Raw genomic sequence first — 21,296 nt, forward strand, 5'->3', positions numbered from 1 at the left:
TTGTCTTCCCTGAGCTCCACCCTTGGGCCCTCTGTAGCTTTTCATCTTAGGACTGGCGTGTCCAACACCCAGCTGCCGCCTGGGTCCGCCTGTCTCCCCTACGCTAGACAACACCACGTGGGCAAGACCTGGCTCACCCCTCCGGGGCACCACGATACGGCAAATGGGTGGGGGGCAAGTACTTAATTTTAAGTCTGTTCTTACCATTGAGTGGGGCGGTGGAGGCAGCGCCAAGCCTTTCCCACCCATCCCCCACCCCGACCCCCCACAAACAAAATAAAACAAAACCCTGCCGCCCCAGGCTGGCCTCCACCCAATCAGGGACAGAAATGGGGCTGGCCCTTCCCGCCCTGGCCTGGCCCCCACGGCTCCATCACTCCCAGACCCAGTCTGTACCCTGGGACACCTAAGGATTTCGGAGCTTCAGGAAGGCCATCTCTGCCTCGCTCAGCAGATTCAAGAATTCATTCAACAAGAATTTATTGAAAGCCGAGTGTGTACATTGCAACCCAAAATGCCAGCCCTGTGCTAAGCCCACAAGAGAATGTGAAAGGGTTCACTTTGTGTCCAAGCAGTACCCCTGGCTGGCCTCCTGAGGCTCAGCTTCCTGGAGGAGGCCCTTATCCAGAGCAGCTTGGGAGGCCCTAGTAAACGGGGCAACACAGCCATGAGTGGGGCCTGGGAGTGGGGGCCTTGCCTGACCCCAGCTTCCTAGCCTTGGAGATACAGCAGGGAGGGGCAGTGAATATGGGGTGGGGGGCTCAGGGGTTCTGCTTCTGGGTAACCGTTACCAAAGCCTCTCATCCAGGCCTGCAGGGACTGGGGCAAGGGAAGGGGAAGGCTTGGAGGGGTGGAGACCTGGGAGCGGTGAGGGGGAGACAGCCCAAGGTGGCGAGGGCAAAGCGCAGACTATGGGCGCAGAGGTGGGTGTGTATAATCTGCTGGGGCATCAGGGCGTGGTGGGGAAGAGCAGGCAGGTGAGCTGCCGGCTGCCGCTGTGTCTGTCCACAAGAGGCAGGGGGTGCTGTGAGTAGTGCTGGACCATGGCAGCCACAGAGGGGAACAGCTGGACAGGACAGAGGACATCATTGAGCTCCCCCCTCCCAGAGTTTCAGGCTGGGGGCAACTTCCTGAAGGAACTGTGGGACTCTGGGGAGGGGGCTTGCTGATATTTGGAAGTTCCATTGCCATTTTGTGCCCCATTCCAGGCCTCATGCAACTTTCTTGCAACTGCAAGTGAGGGCGTGCTGTTAGCCAGGCTTCTATTTCCGAGGCCTGGTAGAAATAACTCTAGGGCTCTGTGTCTGCCCGGGTCCTCCAGCATGGTCACCTCAGCAAGTATCAGGCACAAAGTCGAGTCTTTGGCACAGACAGACTGGGCCCTGCTCTCCTCCTAACTGGGTTCATGGCAGGCACAAATGCCTGGCCCCCCCCCAACCACACCCCCAACCACACCCCCCACCACCACCCCTGCCTATTCCTGGGCAAACTGAGCCCTGCAGAGGGAGTGTCTCCCCTGCAGGAGAACAGACCTCGGGGAAGGAATTTAAGTCACTGGGCTCTGTCATTTCTACCCAGTCAAGAAAAAAAAATGCAAAATGTGATTTTTCTCCTGGGGAAATGCACCTGGCTGGACCCAGCACCCAGCTCTGCTGTGCCCTCTTGGCTGCTAGTCTCCATCCTCCTCCAGCACCTACCTCCTCATGGTTCCTGCCCTCCCGACCCAGGGCATAGTGGCTCCCGCCATCCAGCCGACGGATGGGAATGTTGAAAACCCGGCCATGCAGAAGCACTGCCAAGGTAAGGGGCTGGGAGCCCTGAGGCTCCGAGCTGGGGCGCACCGTGTAGGCCCCATCCTGTGGAGGAGACCCCATCCATTGACCTCATTCCCAACTGTATCCCTGCAGCCCTGACCCACAATGGCCAGCACATCCCACTGCCCTCCCCACTCCAGCTGCTCAGTCAGCTGGAGCCCCTGAGCAAAACGGTTTCCGAAGAGGCCTGGGGGGTGCTGCAGTTGCCCACCTTTCGGAATCGGAGCAGGGCACTCTCAACAGCATGGCGGTCACGGGTTCCTGAGTACCAGGGCTGACCCAGCAGGCTGCCGTCCTGAACATACACACACAGCCATTCAGAGACGTGCCAGGGCACTGGAGGGGGGCTGGGGAACACAGAACCCTGGGCGGCAGTTATTTGTGGTCACATCTGCCTTCCCCAGACTGGGTCTGCGCAAGCAGAACAAAGATGCGGCTGTGCCTGGTGCCCAGCATGGTGCTGCACACACACGCTCATGTGTTCCTAGCCAATGGTGGACTCCAGCACAAGAGGGTTCCCTGTAGGCCTCCTCCCAGCCCTCTCCCTGCCCCTCCTCACCTCAGCAGCTGGGGTGCTCCAGGTGGGTGCTCTAGAGGAAAGAGAGGATCTCCTTCCTGCCAGAAGAAGCAGATTACAGAGCGGAGGCTGGGGGGGTGGGGTGGGATTAGGCAAAGAGGGCTTTGGGCCCAGCTGCAAAGGGGGGAGAGGTTAGAGGGTGATGCAGGTAGGCCCTGAAGCCCAGAGCAGGGCCTAGCGCTTTACCCCTTCTCTCCAGGTCTCGGGCTCTGATGGGACCTACTAGCTAGGTCACATGTGACCTCCAGGTGGGGGATGATCTTGAGGTACAGGCTGGGAGTTTCCTACTTTGGTGTGGACCCTAAAATTGCCCAGTGGGATCCCCTCAGGCCTGCTCTCAGCTGAAGTCAGAGCTGCAAGGAATCCCACAGCAAAGTGGAGAATGAAGGGCTGGGGGTAGGGGGAGTCTGTGGCCTACAGGGCTGTGGCCAGGGCAGGCTGCCAGGACGGCCTGGAGTCCATGCTCAAGATGCCTGTACTTACCTTTAGAGGTGCCATTCGCGGCTCCCTGGGACATAGGAAGGCTGGTCAGAAGAGACTCGGTCCCGTAGGCCCAACCCTGGGCCCCTGTTCCCTCCCTGAGCCTCCTACCCCCCACCCCAGGTCACTTCTCCCCTGGCTGCTAGCCTCTTACATTCCGAGCTTCCTGGGGGGCTACAGTGGGCCTGTGGGGGCAAGTTGGGAAAGAGAGCTCAGATTTTACCTCCTTTAAGAGAAAGAGCCCAGTGAACCCAGAGATCACAGGGTCAGAGCTGGGAAAGCCACACACACACACACACACACACACACACACCCTGGTGGGCACTCACTTGGGCACCGCTGATATCCTTGGCAGTGAGATTGGTGGCATCAGGACTTGGGAGCTCGGAGCCTGAGTCAGGGCCAGGACTAAAACAGTGAGGGCAGGCTGGGCTGGGCCACGCACCAGGCAGGGACATCCATGCTGACCAGGGAGGGGTGCAGATGCCTGCAGGGCCTGCTGCTTCTCAGCAGCCTGGGCTCTCGGGGAGTCCTTCTAACCAGAAGGAGTGCTGTCCTGCCAGAACAGCTGGGAAGCCCCATGCAGCCCTTGCTTTAAGTGGTCCCCCCTACTGTGCACAGTGGTGGTCAACCTGGACCAAAGGCTAAAGGGTGTCTGAAGGCAAATGTGTATTGGTGGAGTAGTGAGAGAAGCCAAGAGAAGAAGGTAGAGCCAGAATGTGTCCTGTTTTGAGCAGCCGAGGGCCTCAGGGCAGGAGGGATCTGGGATTGAGGGAGGTGTTCACCTGGACTGGGCTCACACTCCAGGTAGAGATCCTCATCAGATTTCTTTGGAAGACCTGGCACCTAAGGGTTTGACCAGTGAGTAGGAGGGAGGATGAAGCCATCACCGGTGTGTGTGGGGAGGGGAGGTGGGATGTGGGGGGACAACTCCCACCCCCCTCACAAGGTGGACCTTTTTCTGAGAGCTAGCTAGAATGATTGAAGTTACTCCTTTGTCTGGGAAGGAGCACCCATAGGCAGCTTCCCCTTCAGAGGTGCCTGTGGGCCCTGGCTCTCCTAGAATGTGGGTGTCCAGGAGGAGCTCTGGGCAAACTCCTTCCCCAGGAGCACTGGGCGGCACAGGACAGCTGGCTTACACCCTGTCAGGGGCCTCGGGCAAACAGGAAGCTACTGACTCTGCTCTGAGCCTTTTTCCTTGGTTTCATGGATATTTCCTGGCCCTCCCAGGCCCCCTACCCTAATACTGCCAACTTCCTAGCCAGAACCCTAGAGGGTGAATGGGGATGGAGGGGCCACTCACCACTCTGGCAGGTGCAGCCAGCTCTGGAAGGAAAAGGAGAAACCACCAGTCATAAGCACAGGGAGAAAGGAATTCAATGAAACTCAGGCTGGAAGAGTGGAGTGTCCTCGGGACTTGTCTGAGAGGATCCTCAGAGCCAGCTTTGAAGCTCCAGGAGAAAGCCACCCTGAGCTCTGACCACCCCCCTACTTCTCACAACCCCCGGGGTGTTGCTCAGCTTGACTTCCTGAATGATTTGCCAGGCTTGCTCCAAATGACTTCGGGCTGTTTCAAAAATCAAAACCACCCTCGAGGTCATGAAGGTTTACCAACCACTGAGCACAGTAAACATGAAAGTGCCTCAGGTTAGCTGTTTGACCTTAGAGAGAGATTGTCCTTCCTGGGCTATTTTCAGACGAAAACATGCTGGCTGAGGCCCCTCACTATCCCGACATCCCAGGGTTCTGGGTTCACAGGCCTCAGGGCCCTCTGCACAGGCAGTCCCTGGACAGTGATAGCAATCATGACATGATGGAAACCGAGACTCGTGGCCAAAGGGCCTCTTTGCTTGGGGATGACACTCAGATGGGCTTCAATAGTGAGGGTCCTCCAGGCGGGCAAGGCTGCCCTTCAGATCTCCTCATCCCGGAGCGCCCCTTGCCTGGCACTGGGATGGCAGCAGACGCAGAAGAGGAGCTGGGATTCGGGGACTCTGCTTCTTTGTGATCTTAGGCAAAGCATTTCTGGGCTCCTGTCCTCAGTCTCCCCCTGAACTGCCTGCCTTAGCGAGCATGGGGACTCAGCAGGTAAAAATGAGGACCCACAGGGGGTGGGGGGCAGTGCAGGGACCAGGCAAAGTGGAAAACCAAGTAACCTGAGCTCAAGTCTACCCGGAGGGGGCCAGGATTCCTCACTTCACAGGGGGAGACAGAGCAGGCCTCTGAAAGAGGCAGGACATCCTTCTCACCTTGCTTCCCGAAGGGGAAGGGCTGTCCCTGCTTCCTCGCCTCCCACAGACTCTGTGCTGCCTTCAGCTGTGGGCACAAGGGGGCGGAGAAGGAGGACAGGGTTGGCGGTGGGGGTAGGGAGGGGAACTGAGGCAGGGGAAGGGCGAGGATGGCGGGCTGGGGTGCAGCGAGTTGTATTTATCTGTGTCGCCTGAAACCACGACAGCAAAGAGCTAATGGACAGAGGTGACTCGTTGCCTCTCTTCTTCAGCTCTTCCTTTGTTGTGAATCTCTGCCTGTTTTTCTTTTTATTCCAATAAAATCTATGATGAAAGTGGTAACTTCCGAGACCGTAAGCTTTTCTCAGCACAGCAGGCCTTTCGAGCTGGCACTGATGGCAGCACAGTGAGGGATTTCTTCACTCTCTAGGGAGGGGTCCCCAGGCTCCAGGGAGCCATGGCTGAGCCTGTCCGGCCTTCTCCAGCTCCAGAGGAGGGGTGAGTCCTGGGGGATGCTGACATGCGGGGGTGGGGGGCAGGGAGGGCCAGCCAGGCAGGTGGGAGCCACAGGGGCTAACAGGGCTCCACTTCTGACACATATAATTTTGGGGGGGGCCTCTTGATTGCAGATATGGGGGAATCTTGTAAATGAGATGCTTCTTCGATTTACTCCTTGGGAAATGGTGGCCTGGGTGGGGTGAATGGGGAAGGAGGGACTTGGGGGGGGTTGCTGTTCACCATTGTGGCCTGGGACTTCGGTGGCGGTGACTTGCACAGGCCCAGGGGGCCAGGGTGATCTGGAAAAGGCCCCAAGAATCATGGGTCGGTGGATTCCTCCCACATAGGTTCCAATCTCCCCCCTCCCCCCCACCTAGCCTGTTTCCTCCTCCCCCACTTCCCCTCACTGGCTTCCCCACAGCCCCGTCTCCATGGCAACTGGAGCAGGCCAGTGCTCCTGCCCCCACCTGGCCTAGCGGAGGAGCCCTGGGGGTGGGATGCTAGCAGCAGCCAGGCTCTCCTGGCATCCCTGCCCTTGCTTGAAGAAGTGAGCGATCTCAGAGGAGGCCCCAGGGACCCTGTGGGGCCTCCTGCTTTCCCACTGTTGCCTTGGTGACAGTGCCCCTCTCCCCTTCCCTCTTTTCCTCCTGCCTTTCTCCCTCCTCCCTCTGCCTCTCCTTCATCTCTATCTCTCTCTCTCTCTCTCTGCCCAGCCCAGAAGCTTCCACAGCTGACAGCTGAGGCCTCCCCTTGCCGCCCCAGTACAGACAAAGGGAGAAGAGGCAAGGCCTGCGCCCTCTTTCCTTGCGGGGATCCTCTGTCCTGCCTCACCAGTCAGCTCCCTGCTTCACCTCCCCAGGCCTCACCCAAGTACAAAGAGTCCTCCTTGGTGCCAGGAAGGTGGGCAGGAGCAAAACTGAACGGCAGAGCCTCACAGGGGGGCAGCTCATATTTATCTTCCTCCTCCTCCTCCTCCTCCTCCTCTTCCTCCTCCTCCTCCTCCTCCTCCTCCTCCTGAGCTTTCTGGAAGGAATAGGAGAGGGGCAGGCACAGTGGTAGCCACGTGGCCTGCCTCCCTCCACCCTAGGCTCAAGCAGCAGCACTTACCTCACATCTCCAGGTCCCTGGCGCAGGCAGAGGAGAGGGGATGGGGGCGTCTTTGTTCCAAGGTGGGGAATCTGGACAGGGGACTGATGAGACTGGCCTCCCCTTCCAGCGCCCTCCAGCCCCCAGTGACGTACTCACTTTCCCCAGTATGAAAAACCATCTGCACTTTTACAGTGGGCCTCACTGCTTCATCCAACTCAAAGGAATTATTTTTCCAGCACTGTAGCAGGGCCAGTGAGGTAGGCATTTTGAAAACAAAGGGGCCTCCCAGCTAAGGGCCTGTTCCACCTATGACAGACCATCCCACCACGTGCACCGCAAATTCTGAGCAAGACAGGTGGAAGAGCTAGGCCCTGGTGACTTAGCAGTATCTGGGCTCTGATGGACAGGAGAGGTCCAGAGCCACATGGAGGAGACTTTATGTGCAGGGGACCCCATTCTTCTGGGCCCCTCTTGCCCACTATCACTTACCTGCACATCTGGGGGGTGGAAGGGGTGGCCCCAACCTGCAACCAGACTCTAGTCAACTCTGTGCAAGAGGCCTTAGAGTTTGTGTCAGCCAGACACTACACAACTCCCAGGACATCCACATCCACGACTATGTGAATGGCACCCCCCACCCCCACCCCTGCTCGGGGGAGTTGTGTGGCAGTCACCTGGGACCAGGGCAGCAGGAAGAACAGTCTGGAGGCAGAGCTAGTACCTGGTGGGTACACAGCTGGAGGAATTGGTGTCCTAACAAAACTGGTAGTGGGGGAGCACTAGTGCTCCCAGTGGAGCAGAGGTATGTGAAGGTCTCACTGGGCCAGTAGGGGTGTACCCAGGAGAGGGGCAGTGAGGTAGGTAGACAAGAGAGGAGGCAGAGGAAAGAGAGGAGCCTGAGTACTCACCGGAGCTTGCTTCCCCTGAGCTTGTCCTGGAAAGAATCAGGAAGGGGCATTAAGGGGTAGTCAATGCAGATAGGATACCTCTCCCTGGGAAGAGTCCCGGGCCCCCAAGGGTGGGCAGGTCTGTGCACCCCGGGCTGCCCCAGAACCAACTCTCACCATGACCAAGCTGAAGGAGCTATGATTCCTGTGAGCCTAGGCTCTACCACAAATAGCCTAGGGACAGAGGCCCTATTATTCTCATCATTTGCATCTCACAAGCACCAGGAAGATGGGTCTGCTGTGGCCTCTAACCTCAGACCAAGTTGCCCCAGGAGGTTCCTGTAACCTCCCCCACACTGCCTTCCACAGCTGTGGTCCCAGTCTCCAGCCCCTCTGATCCACTGAAGGAAGAGCTCTCCCCTCTGCTCCAGGGCCTCAGGCCCACAAGGCTGGGCCAGTGCTCAGAGGCTTCCTGCAGCTCTCTGATCAATGCTTCCTCCTCCAGGGACTCCAATTCACCCCAGGATCAGCCAGCCTGTCCTTTCCCAACTCACAGAACACATGACATTAATGGGCAAATCTAGTTGAAAATGAGAGATTCTCCTTGCACTTTTCTTAAATGCTTTATGCTTGCTATCTTTCCCTGGTGAACGATGATCAAAGAAATAGAAGTTAGTGAAAAGCTCGGAAATATGCATATGTATTTAGTTCGACAGGTTCCTTTTTTCCTTTTGATGTATTTATTCATTGAGTAAATATTTATCGAACATCCTCTATATGCCAGGCACTGTTCCAGGTGCTGAAGATGTTGTAGAAAAACCAAAGAAGGAAGTATGTGTATTTCCTGCTGGATTCTCACAATAGCCTCATGATGCAAATGCCAGTTTTATCCTTGCTTTTCAGATGAGAGAACTAAGTGTATTAGATTAGGCTACCGTCACAGAATACCACAGGATGGGATGGCTTGAACAACAGAAATTTATTTTCTCACTGTTCTGGAGGCTAGAAGCCCAAGATCAGTATGCCATCAGGGTGAGTTTCTGGGGAAAAGTCTCTTCCTGGCTTGCAGACAGTCAGCTTCTTGCTGTATCCTCACATGGCCTATACTCTGTGCATAAATGGAGAGAGACACTCTCATCTCTCCTTAAAAGAATACCAGTCTTATTGAATCAGGGCTCCACCTTTATGACCTCATTTAACCTTAATTACCTCCCTAAAGATCCTGTTTTCAAATCCAGTCACACTGGGGATTAGAGCTTCATATGAGTGGAGGATGGGCACAATTCAGTCCAGAGGTTAGAGGCTTTGAGGAATTGAATGACTTTCCCAAGGGCAGACAATTAGTAAGTATTAGAGGTGGGGTTCAACCCAAGGTGTGCCCATCCCAGAGCCTGTGCACTGACCAGTGGACGATCCTGTATCTCATCTAGGGTTGAGTCCTTACTCTTCTCTCCTGTGATGGAATTAGACACAGCAGTAAACATGACCTCCATAAGGAGCCCATCCATGACTTCCAGGTGTTCTGTAATATCTGAGAAGTTTGGGGGTAAAAAAAAAAAAAAAAAAAGGCCTGGTGTCTGACTTTGTTTAAACCAAGGATTGATGGGGCAGTTGGGTGGCTCAGTCAGTTAGGTGGCTGTCTCAGACTCAGGTCATGATCCCACGGTCCTGGGATGGAGCTTCACATCAGGCTCCCTGCTCAGTGGGGAGCCTGCCTCTCCTTCTCCCTCTGCCTGCTGCTCCCCCAGCTTGTGCTAGTGTGCTCTTTTGCTCTCTCTCTCTCTGTCAAATAAATAAAATCTTTTTTAAAATAATAATAATAATAAATAAACCAGGGACTGAGGAAACAGAGATGAGGATCGTGAACATAAGATGGAACTTTCTTATGTTTGTTATTTTGGTGATGTCTTGGCTGTTGGCAGAAAGGAGAAGTGAAGTTCATCTTTGAAGACCATGGGGCTAGGACACTAGGGAGACAGTGCCAGGATTGGAGCTGGCCACAGTCTTCAGAGAGAAAGGACCGGATGATTCCCGGGACCTGCAAGCCAACGTGCATTTAAGAAGCTATGAAAAATCACTGGGGTTCCTAAACAGGGAGCCCATGTGGTAGAGTGGGAAAAACTGAGAAAAATGAAAACAAAGAATCCAGGCCTGGCTCAGGGACTGGAGTCTCCTCCCTGACCACCTCTCCCCATTTGACCTTTGTTCCATGTTTGGACCCTAATTCAGAGGGCAGGCTCCCTTACCGAGGGGTCCCCCTCTTGGTCAAGGTCAGCAGGTCAAAGTCAGCAGGAAACTCTAGACACCACCCCACTGAAAACCCAAACTGAGTGGGTTTCCTGTCAGTATTGCCCCCCGCCCCCTGCCCCACCTTCAGGGCTTTGCATAGGCAAATTCTAGGACCTGGGTGAGTGAAATGGGCCCCGGGCACAGAGGATGGAATTGTGCCATCTGGGTGGGGGCACTGGCCTGGACAGATCCAGGAGCAGGGGGTGAAGGAGGCCTGCTTCATGGCTTCATCTGGCTATCTGTCTGTGGGGTGAGGACTATGCCTCTTACTAATTAAACAGGCAGATTTGGACAACCTCTTTCTCCTCTGGCACAGGATTGCTCTGTGCGTAACCATAGCTATTCCCTCAGGATGAATTCCTAGAAGTGGAATTGCTGGAAGCTCACATTTTGGTTGCAAGGCTCCATTGTCAGCAGCCGAGAGCCTATTTTAAGGCCCTTCCATGGCTCTCAGTGATTCTCCCCATTTTCAGGGCCCTAGCTACTGATCTCCAATGAGAACAGGCTGTAATTTGCAGGCCCAGGATAGTCTAAATCCACCCTAAGAAAACAGCTCTCTACAGCAGTGTTCCCCCTATTTGCATGATCACAACAATCGCTGGAGAGCTTGTTAAAAGACCTTGTTTCCAGACCTTCCCTCTGATCTTAAGGATTGGCTGCTCTAGGAGGGAATTGAGACTCTGTATTATTACTATTATCATTTTAAATATTTATTTATTTGAGAGAGAGAGAAAGAGCATACACGTGCAAGCAGTGCAGAGGAGCAGAGGGAGAGAAGCAGACTCTGCCCTGAGTGCGGAGCCTATGGCAGGGCTTGATCTCATGACCCTTGAGATCATGACCTGAGCCGAAACCAAGAGTGGGACGCTTAACTGGCTGACCCATCCAGGTGCCCCCAGGACTCTGTATTACTTTTAACAAACATCCTAGATCAATTTTATGATCGGTTTTGGGAAATGCTGTTCTACAGAAAACAGTCTGAGAACATGTGACTTCCAGGACATTTTTAGAGTCACATATTGGGGGTACCTGGATGGCTCGATTGGTTAAGTGTCTGCCTCGGTCTCAGGTCATGACCCTGGGTTCTCGGATGGAGCCTTATATAGGGCTCCCAGCTGGGGGGGGGGGGGCTGCTTCTCCCTCTCCCTGTGCCCCTCCCTCTGTCTCTCCCTCTGCCCTTCCCCCGCCTTTCCCCCTGCTCCTGTGTGCTCTCTCAAAACGATAAATAAAAGTCTTAAAAAAAAAAAAAAAAGAATCACATGTGGACTTTTGCTTGTTCAGAACACAGGAGTCCCCAGCAGAGGAAGAACATGACGCAGACTTTGCCCTCAAAGGGCCCCTACTGAGTGATGGAGAGGGCACACCCAGGGAGATGTTCAATCTCTGAGTTTCGGTTTCCTCTTGAGTAAACTGGCCATGTCAGTAGGCATTCCTTTCGTGGAGGAGCTCCTGAGGGTCAAATGTGGTGATGGAACAAGGGACACACAGCACCCACATGATAAATGTCCCTGAGACAGTGGTGCCGTGTTTGATGTGGTTGTTGCCAGCAGACAGGGCAGGTGGTGAGATCTAGCCAGGATCCATGGTGTAGCGAAGTGGGCAGCACTCTGAGGAGGAAAGGGGTGGCTTTCGAGGACCAGGAGGAAGACAGTAAGCAGGCTGTGGCCAGAGGTCTCAGGGGTGAGGGAGTGCAGCATGTGGCGCAGGAGCTGCTGAGATGGGGGTGGCAGGACTCCTGGAGAATGCAAGGGGACATGTGCCATTCTTTCCAGCTGGTGAGCATGTCCTGCATTTGGGGCATTCTCCATCTTACGAATCCTGATTCCATCCAGAGGAGCCCCATGAGGCCTTCCCAGCGTCCCTTGCAGCTGGAGTGCAGGTGTTTGGCCAGTCACACGCCCCCATGTCAGACTTCGTATCAAGAAGAACCAGCTCTGGGGAGGGGATGACAGCTCTATCCTGTCTCCAGAAGCTAGAGGTTGAGACCCTAGTGGTACCCCAGGGACCAGGGTAGCAGTGTTGGCAAACACTGGTGTCTGCATCAAGAGGTGCCTCCACTAGGCCAACTTGGCCGTGACCTTTGGGACACTGCTCCTGGGTGTTTCTCTGGTCCTCCTGGAGATGCTGTGAGCTGCAAAATATTATTTATTTATTTATTTATTTTTGTATTATTTTTTTTGCAGAATATTTTTAATAAATTATTTTTCAGCCTAAACTAGCTAGGGTGGATTTGTCTTACCTTCACTTAAGAACTCTATGAGTTGGGGGCACCTGGGTGGCTCAGTGGTTGAGCATCTGCTTTGGGTCAGGTCATGATTCTGGGGTCCTGGGATCGAGTCCCCACATCAGGCTCCCTACATGGAGCCTATTCTCCTTCTGCCTATGTCTCTGCCTCTCTCTGTGTGTCTCTCGTAAATAAATAAATAAAATATTTAAAAAAAGAACTCTTAAGAATTGAGACTACTGAAGACCAAACTGTGAAGCCAGATATGGGTGTCTCCTAGAAAGGTGAGACCAGGTAGAAAGAAATGTCTTAGCTTTATCTTTCCATCTTCTTGAGATTGTTTTTATGACAAGTATTAATTTTTTTTATCATTAAAAAGATCAGCCAATACAAATGTAAACAACAATAGAAGAACGAAGGGAGGGAAGTGGGGGAGGAGTGACCAGGATTTCAAATGTCAGGAGGTATTTGGGGGAAAGAAGCACTTGGGAAAGGCAGGGCCCTGGGGGTGGTCAAGGGGAGGTTGTTTGGGTATGGTGTCACCTCAGGACAGTCACGTTTCCCTTAGCCAGGAAAGTACTGGGAAAGGTGGAAAAAACCCAAAAGGTGTTGATAACGTAGGAATTCTTCTCCCAAGGAAATGGGAATCCATAGGGGCAAGCAGAAGTGGGGGGGCGGGGAGGGTGAGTAGATAGTAGAACTTTCTGAACATTGGGTTAGGGCCAATTCTGTGGCGTGGGATGGCCCAAACACGCAGGGCTGGGAAGGGGAGACCTGGAAGTCATAAACACGGTCCTGTGAGGGGTCAGGGAGAATGAGTCCTCATGATATTTTTACCTGAGCAGATGGAGCCTGAGGCCAGTGGAATTCTGTGGTTGGGTTAGAGCAAATGTCAGGGACCTCGCCCTCTCCCTAAAAGTGATACCAAATTGGGTGTGTAGGAGGATGTCTCTGTGTTTTCCTGGAGGCCCAGAACACTAGCTGCCCTCAGATTTTCCAAGGGTTAGGGTGGGGGCTGACAATTGACGCCAGCTTTCTTGGTCCCTGCGGTAAGGAGCACAAGCTGGGACCACCCCGCTTCTGCTTGGCCCTGGTGGGCCTGTCCCACACCCCCTGTCCTTCCCTCTTCCGGAACCTTTGCTCAAGCAGATGTTGCCATGCCACAGCTCTGCCTAAAACCCACAAGTGACTCCCCTGGCTCCTCAAATGAAGACCAAATGCTTCTGGTTGCCCTGTAAGTTCAGGCACGTACCTGTTTCCATTCTCCCCACGGACTCACACTCGCCCTCTCTCTGAGGTTACACACCATGAGGAGTGTTGCCCCTCTGCACCCTGTTGACTTAAGGAAATTTCAGTTGGAAGAAATTTAGATCTTTACTCAGTCCTTAGAGAATAACAGAGGGAGGGCACTCTGAATGCATAGTGAAACACAGTAAAAAGGACTCTTCTCAATGTGTGTAATACTTCCAAAAAAATTTACCCCTCCCCCCATCCACTTTCTTCAGCTCTGCAAGTGGCAACACTGTCTTCACAGATGGTGGAGGCACACGCTCCTTCCCTAAACCGCAGCCCTCTCCCCTCCACCAAGGCCCGATTATGCAAATCACCGTAACTTCTTAAGCTATCTTTAAACTTGATCCATTAGCCCACTGCCCAGATTCTAGAAGGAACACCTGCATAGGGAGCCCAGGAGGTGTCCCAGGATTTGAGAAGCCTGGGTAAAGTGGGGGTGGGAGGCAGGATGGTTGCAAACATAATGTTACATTGCTTTTTTCATCCCTTTCTGGCCTCAAACGGGCTCCTTTTCTGGAAGCTGCACATTTGCCATTCTTTTGCTGGAACACTCTGGCCCCTTTCTTCCTCTTTCCCCATATAAGCCACAGCTTATATGACCCTCAGCAGGGGTCCCAGACCAGGGCACTCTGTCTCCCCCAAAGACACATTCTCTCTTGTGGCTCCCACATAAGATTTCAGAGCTAGACTATAGACTCCCACTCGACTGTAAGCACTCTAAATGGGGAGCGACTATGTCTGTTCAGTCCAAGGCCCAATTCCAAGTGCCCAGCCCACAGCTTGGCACACAGCAGGCTCTTAACAAATATTTGTTGTAGGTACATATTCAAGTCTCACTCAAAGCCTGCCTTTCTGGGAGCACCTACTACGTGCTAGGCACTGGCCCCAACATTGGAAATACTGCACAGAATGGCAGGAAAAACAAAATCTCTGCCTGTTGTAGCCTACATTCTATCAGGAGAGACAATAAATAACTAAGAATTTAAAAAAAAAATGTGTCTCTGCAAACATCTTTGGTGTCTCTCTCCTTAAAGGCCATAGCTTGTTTCTTTACTGCCCATCAGACACCAGCCACTAGGTCTAGACCGAGCGCCTGAGGCCTGCAGACAACTCCCTTCCCTCAATGCCGATGGGTTCCCCAGAGGACTCTTCTCTGGGTATCTGTGGCTGCTGGTGCCCTTACCCTACTGGGTCCTTTCTTCTGAGTGTGTGTGGAGGTATCTATCCCTCCCCCTCCATCTTCTCATTCCTCCACCCCCCACCCCTCTGGACAGATGAAATATGGCCCCACTTAGGTCTCCCTCTTCAGCTCTGAGCCAGAGAGCCAGATATCCGCTACTCCCAGAACCTCCTTGTTCCTTCTGGTGAGCCGAGAGATTATGGAGAACCGGCCTGGCTTTTTACCTCCCTCTCGCAGACTCCAGGCACTGCCGCCCGCCGGAAGTGTCTCCATCCCCACATCCTTCCTTGATGGGCGTGGAGGGCCCAGAGACCACCCTCCCCATCTTTACCAACGGAAAAACTGAGACTCAAACAGAAGTGGACGCTGGGCCTTGGGCCAGGGCCATGCACTGGTATACGCAGGACTAGAGTCCTCGTCCCCCCACCCGGTCCGGTCCGCTGCGGGGACCACAGCAGTAGTTCTACGGGGAAGGGCGACCCCTGGTGGCGAGGAGAAGCGTGGCTGCCTGTCCTCCCCGGACTGGCCGACGGAGGAAGGGGCGAGGCCCGCAGGACCAGGGACCAAGGTCTACCACCTGCTGTTGATGCGAGGACCTTGCTTTGAACCTGGGCAGAAATCTGTGAAGCCCTATACAAATGCAAGATTTTAAAAGTATGTACGAATAAGATGGAAGGTGTTATTAGAACAAGGAGTTTCTGGGGCACCTGGTGGCTCAGGTGGTTAAGTGTCTGCCTTTGGCTCAGGTCATGATCCTGGGATAGAGGCTCCCTGCTCAGCGGAGTCTGCTTCTCCCTCTGCCTCTGCCCCTTTCCCCGGCTTACGTGCTCTCTGTCTCTCTCAAATAAATAAAAACTTAAAAAAAAAACAATGAGTTTCTGTTTATGATTTGTTTTTAAGTAGTCTCTACACTCAACTCTGGGCTGGAACTTAGCCCCAAGATCAAGAGTCATCTGCTCTACTAACTGAGCCAGCCAGGTACCCCTCTGTTTATTCTTTTAAATGATGGTTTTAACCATCTTTTACTTAAAACATTCACGTGCCAAGGATAACTCTGTCAAAATATGAATCTTGCAGTTGCTTTGAGATGTGTAACCAGGATAAGTATGGGTACTTTCATGTATAAAATACGTATGGTCCTGAGTCGCTCCCATGGCCCTGAAGGGGGAAGAACCCAACCTTGGGGGCCCCTTACACTTAGCCACATTCCCTATAATGATCTAGTTAACACCGTCCTGGACATTACCTGTACCCAGTCAGCTGGATCTTCAGGAAGTAGGGATAGGCATTAAATAGCTTGGTACATCACAGCCAAGTGACACAGACTCTAACTGATTCAAGATTCCACTGCTCAGCCTCGGAATGCAGAAATCGCTGTTACAGGAGAGAATGGGCTCTTATTAGAGAATCCAGGGACTGGGGCAAGGCTGTCTCCAAGTTTCTTTTTTTTTTTTTTTTTAAGATTTTATTTATTATTTATTTATTCATGAGAGACACACACACAGAGAGAGAGAGAGAGAGAGAGGCACAGGCAGAGGGAGAAGCAGACTCCACGCAGGGAGCCCGACGCAGGACTTGATCCTGGGACCCCAGGATCATGCCCTGGGCCGAAGGCGGCGCTAAACTGCTGAGCCACCTGGGCTGCCCTGTCTCCAAGTTTCTATCTATCTCTCCTCTCTAGGCCCAGAGGGACGACTCAACAAAAGGCTGGTTGTCTTAACGAGAGTACTTGGATGGGATGCCTGGGTGGCTCAGCGGTTGAGCGGTTGATCACGCCTTGAGCTCAGGACGTGATCCCGGAATGCCTGGATGGAATCCCATATTGGGCTTCCAGCATGGAGCCTGCTTCTCCCTCTGCCTATGTCGCTGCCTCTCTCTCTCTCTCTCTCTCTCTCTGTGTGTGTCTCATGAAAAAATAAATAAAATCTTAAAAAAAAAAGTACTTGGAAAATCAGGCCTATGAGAACTTCCCAGACAGAAATGGGTATGCTTAAAGACCACCTAACTAAATAGTTAATATGCCCCCCCACTCCTGCTACCAAGGGAACCTGGGTGATCTACTTTGAATATCATTTCTGATGTTGTTTCTAATTGTTCCAAAACTAAATGGAATATTTCTAGGAAACAGCTGGTCTCGACCTAACCACAGAAGAATACAATCTCACTGACATTACAGAGTCATGGCTATACCTTCATAAACTAGGTATTTTCCTATCAACCTCTTTGATCAGGGACACAGCAGTACATGATCAGATCAAAAAGTGTATAAGCTGAAAATAGGGTTGGAGACAGAAAGTCCAATATGTTGCTGGCCACTGTGGTGTCACTGCTCCCGATAAGGTGTAACCTGAATCCCCACTTGGGAGCCAGAAATCAGCTGAGAAGAGAGGCCTCTGGAGAGAGACTGCCTTGGCCCAGGCGGGCGGATGAAGTGGGGCCTCCGCACAGCTCATCCACTGAGCAGACTGACTGAGGTCCCGACTTGTACTGAAGGGATTGGGTAAGTTTCTTCTGTAACGCCTGGAGGATCCTTGGGTAACCTGAAAGTTAGGACAAGAGTCTGGCGCTTGACCCCGAGCTGTGAGCAGAGCATTTTGAGGGAGAGCATACCGAATGAGAATGCCCTGCTTATAGCTTCCTGACAGCCTCTCAGCCTTACCAGGCTCTGTCCTGTAAATCTGATGCCTGCGCGCAGGGCACCGACAGCGGTCCTGCACCGCGCGGGGGACATCGGGACACACGGTCCAGGCGCCGGGGAACCCAGGCCTTCCTCCAGCTTCTCCAGGAGACCCGAAGGCCACACAAGGCCCCTAACAGGCAGGCGTAGTCCCGCCCCAGGGTAGGGGCTGCTCCTCCCTCCTGGGAAAGGGAGTTCGCTGCAGGCGAAGGAGGAAAGGTCAGGGGGGCGCACTCGGCACCCCTCCACCCGCGGGGCCGAGCCCCCACCCACCATCCCTTCTCCAGCAGCCCGGGCTGGCGGGGGCGGGGGAGGGTGCGAGCCAGAGAAGGAGGTGAGCGGAGCAGGAGGGCTCGACCGGCGTCGAGCCGGGCGTGCAGGGCCAAGGAGCCCGGCTGGCGGGGACAGAAGTGCCGCCTCTCCGAAGGAAGGGAGCCCCGCTCCGCGGGGGGTATCCCACCGGGCGGGCCACTCCTCCCGGCCTGAGCGTCCGGGTGTCCGAGACCGCCCCTCAGCCCACTGCTTGCTGGGACTTGTAGTTCCTGGGGGCGGGGCTCGCACGGCCTGTGCGCGGGTGTGTCTGCGTGTCCCGGGAGCCGAGAGCCGAGAGCCGCTGTGGCGACCCGGTCCTCGTGACCGCATGCCCGAGGGCCCGCTGGACCTGGGGGTGGCACTGAGGTCTCGAACCGTAGCTCCCGAGGCCCCGCCCCGTGGCCCCCTCCTACTGGGGCTTGCACCTGGGGGCACAGGGCCTGGCGGGGGTGGGGGTGGGGGTGGGTCCCACCGGAGCGGAGCCCGGCATTGTGCCATCCTTTTGCCTCGTTGGCCTGGGTCAGGGCAGTAGGCCTGGCACCGGACTCGCAGCTCCGGCCCGGCTTCCTGTTGCTCTTTTTGCAGTAGGCCCACTGCCTCAGCAGCACCTGCAAGACCAGCCTCCAGATGGGTAAACTGAGGCACGAAAAACTGCGTACTCTGGCTGCAGTTTGCCCTGGTGTCAGGCCAGCCAGGCCTGGGTGTAAACGTGGGAGAGGAAAGGCCAGAGTGAGGACTTGGCCCCGGGGAGGCCCTGCCCAGGCCTGTGGGCCACCCTGGTCAAGAGGAGGGTCCAGGGCCCTTTTAGTTCTTAAAAGAGTCTGTGATCAGTGCTGTCTCAAAAATGATGAACAGACTCGCCCAGGACTGGCTGAGCACGTTAGAGCTGACTCCCTCATAGGATTGACAGATAAGATTTTATTTGCCAAATTTGGCAACCCTGTAGAGGGAGCTCAGGAAGGGAGGAAGTTTCTAGTGAGGAAGAAAACCAGGAAATGGGGCAACCCTGGCCCATAGATTTGCTTTGAGGATTACATAAGCAGAGTAGTATATTCACAGACTTGTGCAACTATTACCACAATCTAATCTTAGAACATTTTCATCACCCCAAAAGGAAACTGGTGTCTATTAGTAACCAACCCCTGAACCCCACCCTCTTATCCCCTCTAGCCCTAGGCAACCATTAATTTACTATTTATTTCTACAGATTTGCCTGTTCTGGACATTTCATGGAATCATATAATATGTGATCTTTTGCGATGGTATTCTTTCACTTAGCATAATGTTTTAAAAATCCATCCAGGTTGTAGCATGTAACAATATTCTATACTATTTTTTGCAACTTCTTGCGAGACTATAATTATTTTGAAATACTTTTTTTTTTTTTTTTTAAGATTTATTCTCATGTTTATTCACGAGAGACACAGAGGGGCAGAGACCAGGCAGAGGGAGAAGCAGACTCCCTGTAAGGAGCCCAGTGTGGGACTTGATCCCAGGATCCCGGGATGCCAAAGGCAGATGCTCAAACACTGAGCCACCCAGGCGTCCCCCAAATTCTTTTCTTTAAAGCAAAGTATCTAGAGGGTGAACAGAGGTAGTTTGTTACAAGTGAAAGGACTGCCAACTGGCACTAGCATTTGATGCTGAGACCAGGATGGGCCCTGGGAAAGGAGGAAGGAGTGTAGGCCTGGTGGGGAGGAGGTAGGAGTGCCTGACACAGCCCAGCTCCACCTCAGGAGGCTGTATGCTGTGAGGATTGGGAGGATCTCACTACCAGGCTCCCAATCCACCTTTTGCCACTAACTAAAGGGATTCTGGAGCAAGTTGTTTTGTTTTGTTTTGTTTTACCTTACCTGGCCTCTATTTCCTCATCTGGAAATGTAAAATGTAAATGTAAAAGGGAGATAATAAAATGATCTACTTTAGAGAATAAATGGGAGGATTAAAGAAGAAAATCATATAAAGGACAGCATCTGGATAGTGCCAGCACTCAAGATTGTTAGCTCTTATCATGAGCTTACAATGATGTTGAGGACCCAGTGTGACCCTGGCTTTGAGGGGATAAACCAGCCCTTCCTCCTGCCCCAATCACCTAGTGCCCTTCTTGTCACCACAATGCCCCACTGGAGCTCCTCCTGGCCTGCTCATTTATACTGTACTGGACGAGTCACACTTTCCAAGGAGTCACCAAGAAATTCCAGCAAGTCATGCCCAGCCTGTCTCTGAGCACCCAACAGCTTTATTCAGAAAATGTGGTGGTCCAGACTCCTGGCCAATCCTTAGAGCTGGTTGAAAGGATCTAGGAAGATTCATTACAGATCAAATGTAAAGGCTAGATGCATTCTGAATCAATGTCTTCAAAGGAATATTTTGGGGAATTTTGATGTTGGAATTTTTAAGTGTTGCAACGGATCCCTTCCAGTTTCCCAGGATGAGAAAATACAACTGCTCAGCCTGAGCTGTGCCTCTGGATTGAAGTCAGAAGACCCAGAAGGGACTTTTTGTCTGGTGTCTGCATTTTACAGATGGGAAACAGACTCAGAGAGGACCATATGGCAGGGTAGTTAGAAGCCAGGTTGGGAACTCAATTAGGGAGAATCTTTTGTAATTCCAGGAAATTCTTAACCCTGAAGATCAATCCATAAGCCCGGGTCCATGGACAGAGAAGCAGAGAGCTGGCCATCTTGGATGGCCCCAGACCTTGGCTAGAGCCAAAATAGCCAAATCCAGAAGTCAGTGTCAGATGCCTCTCTCTCCTTTTTTTTTCAGCCAGATGTTTGTCCTAGAAGTGATAATAATAATAATAATAGTAGCACCTAACATGTGTCCAGCCCTTTATTTTTTTCAAAGAGTTTCCCATGGGTCATCTCACTGGATACCCACAATTCCCCAAGATAGGATGACGGTTTTATTTTCCTCTCTTCACAGGTGAGGAACCTGTGGCTCAAAAGGTTTAAGTGACTTTCCCTAGGTGACAAAGTACCTTGAGGCCACACTAGAATGTAGAGATTTTGCTCTCTAGTCTGCTAATTAGAATAAAAATTTAGTTAAAAAAATTTTTTTTGAGTGTCTGTACCTGCTATGTGCTCTGCTGGGTGCTGGTGTCTGGGGAGCAGGTATTTCTTGGTCCCTTCAAGGTCCTTCTAGATAGACTAAAAATCAAATTGACATGAGACAGATTAACAGGAGAAAATGAATAGTGTACATATGGGGAGCCCACACAGACATGGAAATTCCAGAGCCAGCCAGGCAAAATGAGATCTAGATGCCATTCTGAGTTAAGGAGAAGGAGGTAGGGTTTTGGGATTTCAAAGAGAAAGAATGCAACTCACAGGCAGATGAAAAAGAGTAAAGGTTTGATAAACAAATGTTTCCTAGGCCACTCACAAACAAGGGGACAAAGAGGACTTTGATCAAAGATGAGTTGGCTAGGTTCCTAACCGTCTACCACACCTAGTTCATAGGATAATGTAGTTGTTGATGATGATAGCTGTCTTCCTGGAACAGGTCCTTATTTAAAACTTTTTAGCTATCATAAATTAAAAAAAAAAAAAAAAGGGATCCCTGGGTGGCGCAGCAGTTTAGCGCCTGCCTTTGGCCCAGGGCGCGATCCTGGAGACCAGGGATCGAATCTCACGTCGGGCTCCCGGTGCATGGAGCCTGCTTCTGCCTATGTCTCTGCCTCTCTCTCTCTCTCTCTCTCTGTGACTATCATAAATTTAAAAAAAATAAATAAAAAAAATAAAAC

At 52.8% G+C, this 21,296-nt stretch overlaps 1 protein-coding gene across 4 annotated transcripts; it reads right to left on the bottom strand.

The window, feature by feature from the left end:
• Nucleotides 1-463: 463 nt before the first annotated feature.
• SH2D6 (SH2 domain containing 6) lies at nt 464-7,826 on the bottom strand. 4 transcript variants are annotated; one of them, XM_038561582.1, is made up of 16 exons: nt 7,751-7,820; nt 7,595-7,620; nt 7,176-7,210; nt 6,705-6,787; nt 6,464-6,620; nt 5,838-5,896; nt 5,121-5,187; nt 4,175-4,197; nt 3,657-3,717; nt 3,201-3,279; nt 3,026-3,056; nt 2,875-2,899; nt 2,374-2,429; nt 2,026-2,109; nt 1,698-1,856; nt 464-1,066 (listed from the first exon to the last, which is right to left on the bottom strand). In XM_038561582.1, the coding sequence occupies exons 1-16, from the start codon at nt 7,751-7,753 to the stop codon at nt 950-952; spliced, it is 1,065 nt and encodes a 354-aa protein (XP_038417510.1). In that variant the 5' UTR covers nt 7,754-7,820; the 3' UTR covers nt 464-949. The 4 variants fall into 4 exon arrangements, with proteins under 4 accessions (XP_038417510.1, XP_038417511.1, XP_038417513.1 ...); XM_038561583.1 differs by having other exon boundaries at nt 6,705-6,775; nt 7,751-7,809; XM_038561585.1 differs by lacking the exon at nt 1,698-1,856 and having other exon boundaries at nt 7,751-7,826.
• Nucleotides 7,827-21,296: the final 13,470 nt, after the last annotated feature.

This window comes from Canis lupus, chromosome 17, assembly GCF_011100685.1.
Source record: "Canis lupus familiaris isolate Mischka breed German Shepherd chromosome 17, alternate assembly UU_Cfam_GSD_1.0, whole genome shotgun sequence".
Taxonomy (NCBI): Eukaryota; Metazoa; Chordata; class Mammalia; order Carnivora; family Canidae; genus Canis; species Canis lupus.